The following is a 12,555-nucleotide window of genomic DNA, read 5'->3' as shown; positions in this document are numbered from 1 at the left end:
GTGGCAAGAGAAAAACTCAGGCAATCTCCACTACATTTCCTCTCAATCAAGCCCTATTTGTCAGATACCTTTTAGAAAGCATTCTCACTTGCTGAAGCCTTTTGAAGACATATTAATACTTCTCCCTTCCTGCTTATGTTACTGAATCTAGAGCACTGGGTCCACTGTGTAGAATGGAAATTCTTAAGGAGAATTGTTTAACCTTTGCCCAGTAGCAACTATAAGTCTCTGGACAAATGAGTCAAATTGAAGGTTTCAATGTAATAGAAATAGCAGGATCAGCCTAAAGATCTTGAGTAGGACTTCTCGTAATACCACTTGTCTGGTAAAAGAAATAAACTGTCTTCAAAAGGGAGATTCTTGTGGAAATCAGTTCTAGACATTTTTGTATTCCTGTCATTCTCAGACATCTGTTGATAACATGCATTCACAGATCAAGTCTGACAGAACACCACAGCTAAGAAATATTACTCTTCCCATTCACTCTTTTGACGCTGCACAAACTTTCAGAAACAACTTCAAATAAGACCATGGCCAGCAAAATTTAGAAGAGCTGGGCTAATCTGTGCTTTCTGAAATGATGCCACAATGGAACAGTTCCATTGTTTGAAGGCAGTTCAGAACAGACTGCCTGAAGCTCTGCCCCTTTATGTGTTATTCACCTTCTTAAACAACCTTGTATGCAATGCTCAGGAACAGGAGGACATGTCAGTTGTCCTTCCAAGACACTTTATGGTTCTTAGCCTAGATGAAATAGCACAAAGGACAGTCTCTTAGAGTATTATTTTGATTGTGCTTAGACAACAACTTGGCAGGACACAACTGATGACTTTTTTAAACACATACATGGGAAACTGCAGACTACAATGGATTCTTGCTAAAACACATCTGTGTTTGGGGGGGAAACAGCAGAGCACTTAAGTCCACCATAAATGCTGCCCCACCAGGCATTTATGGAGGGAAACTCAGATTTGAGCACTAAGATTTTTTCTGGAGTTGGAAATACAGAGGGTTAATCTAACCAAAACCAAACTACTCTTTTTTCTCAAACTTTCTAAATCCACATTGTGCACAGATAGCATGCAAGAACTTGTGACCTAAAGGTGAGTATTTTGCAATGTGTTGGTTGTCTAAGACAGTGGTGGGACTTAATGATCGTAAAGGTCTTTTCCAAACTAAACAAGTCTATGATTCTGTGAGTGCAGGCTTTCAGGCAAATTTTTCATTGAACTTCTCTGGAGAGCACTTAAAACAATCATCAGCTTTGGGAAGATGTGTTTGCATCCACCCTGTTCTAAACCAGATGCTGGTTATCCAGAAATTAACTATCTGATCTCTCATAGAGCAGTATGTTAGATGGAAACATACATGAATACAAATTCCAAGTAAAATTGGAAGCTATGAGAATGACTTTTAGCCTAGTGAACTTTATGAAAAGGAAGCACTGCACTGTATTTTCCAAGTGTTTAAGATTCAGTTTTTACCTGCAGTGGATGAAGTCAGGAACAGGATTATGCTGGCTGAAAGATGCTGCATCGAGGTTCATGCAAATTTCCACATTGTCTCCAGCCATGATTCGTACTGCAGCTTTATTTTCATCCTCAAATGTCTGCCTTTGCAAGGATGCACACAGAAGAAGCATGAAGTCATCTAGGAGAAAGTAGTGATTGCAAGGAAAAATTCAGTCACCAACATAGGTGTAAGAAGAGTTGTGATGTATCATAATGTAGTTACCAGACTGTTTTCCCACACTCTGAATATCCAAGATTGAGTGGTTTTCAATGCATTCAACTCTGAATTGAAATTTATAAATGTATTAAGGTATTTTACCTGTCATTGTCTATGACTTTTATGGAGAAATAAATGAGAAAAGGGGAAATAGTCATACATTTTTATATCAAATTATTAGAAAAAGGATACAGGAAAAGCAGATGCAAAAAGTACTAACTGTGAATTTTTTCTACTACAACCAAAGCCATACTTAGTATTTAATCACCCAAAAAATCTGTCATCTTGCTGCTGAAGTGTAAATGAAAGGATGGCTTCAAATTCCACTGTACAGATGTTTTAAGCAAAGGACATACACTTCATAACAATGTGCTAAAATACTTACACACAAGGAAGACAGGGTTTGGTCTCACAATAAAGTCTGGAAAGTACAACCACTTTATGATGTTGGAGTTGAAGTTGGCATTGCCACTTCTCCATGGATAGTCTGTGTGGCAGGAGCATGCAAAAATTAAATTAGTATTTCATAACAATTACTTAATCCTTTTCTTCAGAATACTTACCACTTTTCCAGCATTTTTCTATAAAAGCAACTAGCAGTAATTTTACATAAAGGGTGTCCTTACCTTTACAAGGAGCAGGTGGGATGCCAATGCAAAGGAAGTACTGGAATGTAATGATGCATGTTAGAAAACAACAATATTTTGGCCAGATCTCTGCAATAGCTTTTCTCCTGCGTCGATACAATACAGCAATCAGCCAGAAGGCATGAATCATTGCATAAAAATCCATCCTTTGACCAATGACATTCACTGATAGAAGAAAACAGGTCTGGAAATGAAGTAAAGGAACATAAACAACTTTTACAACCTCATGACTAGTCAATACAGCAATAATAAATTATTGTGGATCCTGACAGAATGCTTGGATGTACCTGTGTCTGATTGCAGGAACCCTGTGCAAACCAACATGCTCCAACAGCAACTTCCACCCCTCCACCCGAACACCCAAATTTTTTATGCTCTTCCATCCAGAGCAGGTTTCAATTATGTGATAGCTAAAGATACCAGAAGGAAAGAGCCTTGTGACAATAGCCAGTATGTGAAATGTTTACTTGTTGCCAAGCATGGAATGCATTGCACAGCCGCATATTTTGATAGGATGTACAGATGTGGAAAAGAAGAGGCTCTATTAAGATTGGTAACAACTAAAATGTCTCCTTATGTAGGAAATGGACAGGGCATTTAGACCATACAGCTTCTATCAGTGATAGACAAATCCAGTCAACTCCTGCAAGACAGCTTTAGTTTTCCATTGTTCTCCATTGTTCTAAAGAGTCTGCATTTCAGCATTTCTGTTCTCTGGCTTCACTGAAAGCAGTCCCTTCACTCAGTTCCATGAAACATTATTTTGAAACTTTGTGAAAACTTCATTTATTCAACCCACTATATTATTTTGGCTTTCTCTCTCCCCAGAATAGAATGATTTAAAATTATTTCCCAAAGGAAATAGCTTGCTGGGCTTTTAAAATTTTCATTCATTCTTAATCCTCAGATGGCTGTGAACAGTTTACTCCATTGATCACAGTGGTGGTAATGTTTAACAGATAGGTCAAGAGCACCATTATGATTAAATTTAGGATGCATTCCTCTGGGAGTTGCTTCCTTCAGATAGGCATAGAAAATTGTGAAAAATCACTATCTATGGAAAGATTTTTTGAAAGTACATTTCATGTGCTCATGAACAGACAAGGTAAGGGAACAGAAATGACTAACATGAATAATGACTAATACGTCTCTAGACGTCAAACACAACCCAAGCTACTATTCAAGAATAACATATTCAAAAGGTTAATCTAAAGAAAAGTAATACATATTTACCTCCAAACCAAACTTGTAGAAGAAGTAGTTTATGAAATACTTGACACAGTTTACAAGTCCATCATCCAGATGTGCTCTTGTAATATCATGGAAAATGGTTTTAGTCACAGGTGCGGTGAGGTTATTTCGACATCTGTAGTATTCTTGGTGACGGTAGATTGTAACTTCAAAGGCCAGAATAGCCAGCATTAGTAAGTTATTCTATGGGAGACACAATCAGGAGAATTTTAAATAGAAGTCAAAGCCACAAGAAGCTACAAAATTTTCTGATTAGTATAAACTCAATATTCAAATTGATGTTATCACTGAAGACTTCTGCACTCCAAAATGCACTGGCACCTATTCCCAGCTACTATGATTGAAACAAATCAAGGTTCACACCAATTTTTGGATTTTGATGAATCATCCAGACATCCAGAAGACACAGTCAGGGGTGGCTATGAATTGATTTTTTATTCATCTCAGAAGGGAGATCTGTCCTATGCTCAATAGAAGAGAGGTAGTAACTACTCCAAAAGCTGGTTAAAAAGATCATCTCAGAGAAAGTCCCTCAAGGAAGTTATAACTGATGCAGAAGTGGCAAACTCTAGATCTCTGTTCTCTGAGGAATATTTAGGATAAGAATATCCTGAAACAGGTGCCACTGGGGTTTTTATGTTTTCTGTCAACCTTAAACTGTGCATATAGAATGTCGGCAATTATTTAAATTAATAGGAGGTGTGGTTTTCCCCAGGACTTGGTACATTTTCATTGTAAATAATTTTTTTTTTGTTCAAGAAAGGTATAATAAAGCATTGCTCACAGGCATCAAACAAAACCAAGAAGAAAAACAAAAGACATCCATTTAGTAGTGTCTGAATTAATAATTCTCTTAATTAATTGTATTTTCTAAACTGTCGCTAAGGAATAAACACTTAGAAATATTAACTTCTAGCACACACTGTCATTCAGGGCAATTACTCCAATTAGACTCATCAGTCCTTTGGTACCTGAAAGCCATGTACCTCTTAATTACTTAGAGTTCTTAAATATCACATTTCTTAAAGAGCTTTTAACAGATGGTAGAGTCCAAAAGTGATAATTCTACATGAAAGAATAATTTAATTGCTACTGGATCCCTTCTGGAAATGTTCTGTGTAACAGATGTGGCTTTCTGTTGCCCCTCTCCCTCTGTACTTCTCTATTATCAATACTTTGCATTACATTTTTTTGTGTTTGTGACAGATTATTTATTTCAAAGACAATGCTATTTTCATCACAAATAAGAAAATATCTGAACACAGATAAGAAAAAAGTTACCCTTAAGTACACAAGAAGGGGACTAGATTTTCTCAATCCAACCCACTCTGAAGGATCAACTGGCCCACTGTAGAGCACTGAGGTTTTCAGCTCTTCTAAATTGACCTTAGTTTCATTCTCTCCTGGCTAAAAAGAAAATGCAACAGTTATAAAACATGACTTTAAGACTGCTTGGGAAGAGTATGATAAACAACAATAATACATCAGGTGAACTGTCATTTTTGTACTTGATATGCTTCCTTTTGTTCTCACTCACTGAAGAAGGCAGCAGTCAAACTTTTTTAAAACACATTTGTACTCACCAATGTACAGTTTCTGGAAAAATCTTTGGGATCAATAGATGTGAGCTGATACAACATTTTGCAGACAATAATCACACATGTCCAAACAGTGCAGATACTTGATGCCAGTGGGCGAAACTGAGCATATGGCAAAGCAAGAGCCCAGGCAATTAAAAACACAAAGTTAAGTAGAGACACCTGAAAACAAAATAACAGTACAGAAGTTACATGGAGCAACAAAAGAACTGAGAAAATTTGACCTTTTCCACAGCAGATAAAAAAAAAGAGTCATTAAAAAAAAAAGGGACATGCAGAAACTTTGAGGAAAACACTGAAAAATAAATTACAATACCCACAATAACACAGACATAAAGTAGTAAGTGAAGAAGGAGAAACTTTACCATTGGTTTAAAAAGGAATTTACCACCCACATATTAATACTATTGGATCCACAAAACTCCATTTCTTCCTTATCAACAGACATGAAATACAAAGGACCACGGGCAGCTTCTTCTGCTTTAGTACACATGAAACAGAGATAGCACAGATCTGTGTGTCTGTGCAACTGACCTTCCTCTTGACTTCTCCCCCCCAGAAAAAAAAAAAAAAAAAAAAAGTGAGAAAAGCAATATCTTTTTGGTTTTAGTGAATCCTGTCTTACTACCCTGTCCAAGAAATGTCTTTGTCACATCGAGAACTCACATTGTCCACACCAAAGCACAGTTGAAAGTGTTGCTCCCTTTTTCTTCAGGCATAGTTCCACATTCTTTTTTCTTAAACACCAGACCAAGTTTAAGCAATTTTCCTACATTTACCTTCCCAGACCTTCTATGCCCTCCATCCTTAGATGGTGCTTACAGACAGTTTGAGCAGGAGAGGGGGTATGTCTCTTAAATCCATAGAATTGGACTAATACAATTTTAATACCTGGAGAAAAGGTGGGGGCTGAGACTCTTGAAACAGAGGGAATGTGGAAGATGTCAAGGCAGCTTCCCAGCAGGTGAACAAACCCAGCTGGATCCCACAATTTCAGTGAGGTCTGACAGGAGGAAGCCCTCTCCCTACACTTGGGTGTGTAAGCACATGGCAGATGCTGACATGCTGTGTAAGAGTTTGACAGTGGGCATTTACTTGCCTCTTTCACTGTGACCCAGATGATGTAAGAGGAAACAATTTTGATGATATGCAGCTCCAACAACCACCACACAAAGACTTGCATCTTGTGAAAATACTCCAGGAATTTCAAAAACAGCACTGTAAGGCGGTCGATCACCAGATGCCACTTGTTCCTTAAGTCTGCAGGGATATTCAAGCAGAACCATTGTAAGGACAAAAACAGAAGGTCTCTATGAAATGGAAAACTCCACAAGACAACAACCATCTTTCTGCTTCTCTTGTAAGCCTTAGAGTAAGATAAGATGGAGGATATAGACACATCTCAGTGGTTAACTAACTAAAAGTGGGGTAGAAGCTCCTGTAGCTGGGGTGCTTTCCCTTCTGACCCAAATTCCCTGGAAGGATTCCACACTTCAAAAGCAGCAGTGGTGGCCTCCATTGCCAATTTTGCTTTTATTCCTCTCATCAGAGCTCTTTTTGGACTCTCATCCTCCAGTATTTTTGGACCTAAGCTTAGAGATCTCACTCAGGAACTAATTCCAGCCCTGGTCCTTTTCCAGCTTAGAAAAATTAAAAATTTTTTGATTCTTGGAAGCTATGGATACAGCTTATTTTCAGAAAGCACAGACTACTACTACTACTATTCAGAAAGTTTTTCAGCCAGATTGGAAGAAATCCATGCACACTAGGACTTGGATTCCTGTCACAAGGGTTTAGACAATTGTACTATAGACATCTTCAGATGTCAGAATTATCTAAACTGCCTTGAAAACAGCACAGCCCCTTAGTGTGTGACCTGTGCCTTCACAAGACATCTAAATCAAGAAAGGCAAACTGTAGCCCAGTCAAATATTTCCCTCAGTTGAAAAAGCTTTATCAAGCAGAGATCATGAAGTTGGGTGAAAGTATCCCTTCACAGGGATGTTTGGCTAAAAAAGCCATCCTCCCAAATAGTACTCCAGTGAGCAAGCTTGTGGTATTACTGTTACATGTGAGCACACATGTGAGTGTACATGACAATATATTTGCTGAACAGTGCTCTCTCAGTGACAACTTTGCTTGTGGGCTGGCTGTAAAACTGTTTCATCTGGCTGGTACATATTAACATAGAGTTTTCACACTGTATTCAGGGTTTCAGAAGCATTTTTGAGATTAGGAGGGATTTTGCATGCTGTGAGAATATTCTTTATATCAGAGATGGAAACATTTGCAAGTGATACCAAAGTACATTACTGTCTAAGCTGGTAAAAATGCAAAGGAGTTACCACCTTCTTTATGAAATTATTTCAAATTATCACTTAATTTAATATGCAAAGCACACCAAGATGGTTACTCTATGCATATTTGTGCGAACAACACATGCACATATGTGTGAAAAAGTAGACTTCTGGAACACCTCACAACTAAATTCCATTTTTTTCCTTTGCCTTTTTTCTCCAAACACAACTTAGAAAGTCCTAATAAAAATGCTGAGTGATGTGAATTCTGTAAGCACGTAATTAAACTTGAGAAATTAATTAAGCTACAGAACTCTAATCTTACATGTGTTTTTTATAAGCACAATGAGAGTATTTAAAATAAGTCTTTACAGAGTTAGATGTTCTCACTCACTCTTTCATTGCATTTGTTTCCATTTGCAGTGTTGCATCATGCAGGATGTATCCAGACAGTGCCAGTTAAGTGGAACAGGCAGATAAGGTGCTCTGTCTAGCATGGCCAGGCAATACACACACAAGGAATAAAATACAGGCCTGACTGCATCCACTGAAAGATTGTGCAACACTCTGTAGTGAAGTCTGCACACGTGAACGTGTTTAATGTCAAAGCTCCAGCCACATGGCTCTGTAAAAATGGTATAGCTCCAATGGAAATAAATGCCATGTGCAGCTTAACGATGGATCCCCTTGTGCTATTCCAAGCAACATCAGCTGCAGCTCCCCACTTCCCTGCTTGCATGTGTCACTGCACAGAGTAATGTCCACCAGCTGGTCTCTTTCCCAAAGCCCTCCCAACAAGCTGAGATGGTTGGAGTGCACCAGACCCCTCACCCCTCACAGACAGTATGAAAGCTTGCCAATAAAGGTTTCCATGGCCCATGACCACCTCTGTGATGACAGCTGTTCCAGCCAGGAAAGGTGAGTTGTTTCAGCTGAGGTTCAAGCACAGGAACAGGCTGTCCAGGAAAGTGGTCTAGTCACCATCCCTGAAGGTATTTAAAAGATGTATATGTGTGGCATTTAGGGACATGGTTTAGTGGTGGATATGGCACTGCTGGGTTAATGATTGGACTCAATGATCTCGAGAATAATTCCCTGATTCCCTAGGGCTACTAAGCCTGAAGTGCTGCCATTTTGCCTTGACAAAGATCCTCTCCCTATTTAGGTGTCACAGTCCAGTGATTATTGTCATGAGTAACTAAATTTGTAGTAGGCCCTTTCCAAAGATTACAGCTTCCTTGGGTATTAAATCATCTTTCCTAGTTTCACTTTTGGTTCATATTACAAACTAAGTTATGGTAATAATTCATTTTAGAAGTTCATATTAACAATATCAAGGATGATAATATAAGCCATGTCTGCCCTTAAACTTTTTTATGTTCATCTGGCATCAATTACATATTCCATATTCAGAAGTGAAATATATTACACTAATGTGCACATAAATAATGAAGCAATGCCATTGGGACTTCTGGGGAGAGGTATCTTGAAAGCACGGATTATCAGATATTAAATATGTATGTGTATTATTTTCTTTGTTGTAAGAAGTACTTCTACTACTATAAAGAAGTACTTAGGATTTGGGGTAGCCTTCAAATAATCTAATACAGACCACCTAGAAGAAATGGGCATTGGGTTTCTGTTGGTTTTTTTCCTCTCGGCACCCTACAGTACAATTTTTCCCAATAACATCCTGTAGCCTGTTGAATAATTGACAAGTAGCCATCTGCTCAGTTCAGGCTCTTTGACACAGACTGCAAGTGAAACTAGAAGGAAAACCTGGTGATTGAAGTTAAGAGGGATGACCAGTAGCAAACCACCTGTTGACACTATTACTTAATGTGGAACTCAGATTCAGTCAAAGAAAGAAACTGAGAGTTTCTAGCCAGGCAAAAGCCTAAGAAAAAGCTAAAAAGAAATGTAAATAATTATTTATCTCTCTTATTCTCACATTGTTTATAATTAAATTCTATCACTGTGCGTCAAGCACTCTAAACCAATGTTATAACTTGTTTTCACTTTAAGACCAATAAATTTAACCTTTACGAAGCTCTATATAAAAGAGCAGTATATTTTAAATAAATCAGAGTTTTCACTCTCACAGCCTTCTAAATCAGAGTCTTCTCATTCCTGTCCTGCCTTGACAGCAACAACTTAAGACTGAGGAAGGAAAAATTTGCCTTCTGCAGAGCTTACCTGTAGTTTCTTCTTCCTCTGATTCGTTGTCTTCATTGTCATCATCATCATCCTCTTCTTTATCCTCATCCTCCTTCTCTTCTTCTTTTCCTTTTTTGACCCTCCCTTTCCCTCCCTCCCCTTCTGGCTCTTCCATTCTTTTCTCACCAGCCTCTTCCAGCATTTTATCCTCTTCCTTTTCTCTGCTGGCTGTTAGATTCATCATAGTTATGTCAGGCAGACTTCCATCTTGGTGCACCAGTCTGTAGGTAAAGAGTAGCATGTCAGCAAACTGAGGAGTAATGACATCGCAGGTTGTTTTTTTGTTTTTTTTTTGTTTTTTTTTTTTTCCAAACTGTATAATTAGAAAAAAATTAACTGTTCATGGAAAATGCCTTAGAAGTAGAAAAGTTAATGATTCTGGTACTCTCTCCAAACACACACTGAAAATTGAGTCGTTGGACTGTATTAGTAACTACTTCTCACTCAGATACTAATGGTTAGTAATGAGTGGTATTGACACTTAAACTTGACATTTTCCCCACTGGAGAAAATGGTCAGAGTTTAAGATGTAGAAGCATGAAATGACATTATTTAAAAGGAAACATTTCATGACTTCACAGGGGACTTACTCATTTTGGTGGTTTGGTATTTTTTTCTTGAGGCTGCTCAAAGTAATTGGAACAGAAAGAAAAAGGGAGATGAGAACAGAGGGGTTACAGAAGAAGGTCATTGACAAATACATCATGCTACATCACAAGTCATAAAGCATTCTCCTACTCCACCTGCGGAAGCCTTCTGATGCCAAGAGCGTGCCATCATGACATTCATGGGGTGCTTCTATAAAGAAACATGGATTGGCAGCACAGATGGAAGGGGGGAAACCTATTAACACCAGTGCTAAACATGATCAGTGCTGTACCATGCTCTGAGTAATGCAGCTGAATCATCACAAGTATCTGACCTATCACTGACCTATCACATCTGACCTAAATGCATTTCCACCTTCCTCCAATTAAAAGATGCACCTGGAAAGTCAAAGAATTTGCAATTTTTCTTCCAGCTATCAGTTTGGGAACAAATAAAAGCAAGAATTTCATGGCTGCACCTTCAAAAAATTTTTATAATATCTGTCTTTGATAGCGCCATTCATTCTCTCTCTCTTTGCCACATCTCACAGAGAATTTTTCTTTTATTTATAATAGTCTACATCTAAATCTAACAGTAACCTTTACACTACCAAAACTGGGATATGACCAATTTACCACAGAAACAATATTTCTCTAGTGCCATGGTGCCTTTTCCTTTTTTTCCTGAGATTATTCAGTATATATATTTTCTTTACCACAGAAGATAAATATTTTCTTATGGTTTTCTTTTTTCTCCCAAAGCTCTGCTGTTGGGACTCACCTCTCATAGCTGCAAAAAAAACTGTTTCCCTTTGAATATGACTCTTTGCAATGAAGTCTCTCTTTGGCAATTGTATGATTAGGTCATTAAATATTTGGTTATGCTATTGAAATTACTACACTCAGCATACTTTCAAGCACCTGTAAGGCTGTTCTAAAATGCCATAGTACCATCTCAGGGATTTATTTTTCTTGATGTGAAATTCTGGCTTATAACCATTTAGACAGGAAATTCTGCCAATTTTACCATTTTTACTGTTCAAGAAACTAAAAGTCTATTTTTTTTTCCTGATCATTAAAAACTAAGATAATAGGCTAGGCAGTTAATGAGAAATTCAAACAAGCAGAATTATTTTTCAATAATTTGGGAACTGCAGTTTCTTCAAGATGGAAACTTTTGAGTCTCAAATGCAGGAAACACTACAGAAATGTGACTTAACAATCCTGAAGTAGAAATACTATGTCAATTGTCAAAAAGCAGAAAAGGTGGTCTAAAATTAAAGGTTTAACAAGACATTCAAATCACAAAAAATATCAAGTAATAAAGTTTAATCACATTTTAGCCATATTCATAATGGGTTGGCAATAAACCCATAACAAAACCTAATAACCTGAGAAAATCTTATATTCAAGAATTTATTCAGTAGCTTTGGCTACTGAAAACAGAATCATAAGATAGTTTAGGTGGGAAGGGACCTTCAAGTGTCCACTACTATGGAAAGTGATACCTCCCAGCAGACCAAGTTGCTCAGAATCCCATCCAACCCGGCCTTGAACACTGCCAGGACTGGGTCACCCACAACCTCCCTGGACAGCCTATTCCAGTGTCTCACACTCAACAGTAAAGAATTTCTTCCTAATATCTAACTTAAATTTATCCTCTTTCAATTTGTACCCATTGCTCCTTCTCCTGTCACTACAATTCCTGATGAAAAGGAATTCCCTCTCCAGATTCCCTGTAGGCCCCCTTCAGATACTGGAAAGCTGCTGTGAGGTCTCCAAGTAATTTCTTCTTCACTAGGCTGAACAACCCCAACTTTCTCAGCCCGTCTTAGTAAGGGAGGTGCTCCAGTCCTCTTACCAACTTTGTGTCTCTACTCTGGACCTGCTCCAACAGTTCCAGGCCTTCTTATGTTGGAGACCCCAGAGCTGGATGCAGCACTCCAGGCAAGGTCTCACCAGAGCAGAGCAGAGGAGCAAAATCACCTCCTTTGATCTGTTCACCATGCTCCTTTGGATGCAGCCCAGGAATCCATTGTCTTTCTGGGCTGTGAGTGCATGCTGCCGACTCATGGTGAGTTGTTCATCAGCCATCCCACCCCAGTCCTTCTCCTCAGGGCTGTTCTCTGTCCTTCCCTGCCCAACCCATAGGTGTGTCTGGGATTTCTGTGACCCAAGTGTAGGACCCTGCACTTTGCTTTGCTGAACCTCATGAAGTTTGCTTGGCACC

At 38.4% G+C, this 12,555-nt stretch overlaps 1 protein-coding gene across 1 annotated transcript in view; it reads right to left on the bottom strand.

The window, feature by feature from the left end:
- PIEZO2 (piezo type mechanosensitive ion channel component 2) overlaps nt 1-12,555 on the bottom strand; it is a 287,036-nt gene that overhangs the window by 61,279 nt on the left and 213,202 nt on the right. The window contains exons 19-27 of the mRNA XM_032746936.3: nt 10,329-10,361; nt 9,718-9,959; nt 6,324-6,484; nt 5,210-5,386; nt 4,908-5,033; nt 3,609-3,809; nt 2,355-2,559; nt 2,114-2,215; nt 1,485-1,650 (exon numbers count right to left, since the gene is read on the bottom strand). Coding sequence (XP_032602827.2) covers nt 1,485-1,650; nt 2,114-2,215; nt 2,355-2,559; nt 3,609-3,809; nt 4,908-5,033; nt 5,210-5,386; nt 6,324-6,484; nt 9,718-9,959; nt 10,329-10,361 — 1,413 coding nt within the window. The remainder of the gene's footprint in view (nt 1-1,484; nt 1,651-2,113; nt 2,216-2,354; nt 2,560-3,608; nt 3,810-4,907; nt 5,034-5,209; nt 5,387-6,323; nt 6,485-9,717; nt 9,960-10,328; nt 10,362-12,555) is intronic.

The sequence above is a fragment of the Taeniopygia guttata genome, chromosome 2, assembly GCF_048771995.1.
Source record: "Taeniopygia guttata chromosome 2, bTaeGut7.mat, whole genome shotgun sequence".
NCBI classification, from domain to species: domain Eukaryota; kingdom Metazoa; phylum Chordata; class Aves; order Passeriformes; family Estrildidae; genus Taeniopygia; species Taeniopygia guttata.
This window is presented reverse-complemented; position numbering and strand designations above follow the sequence as displayed.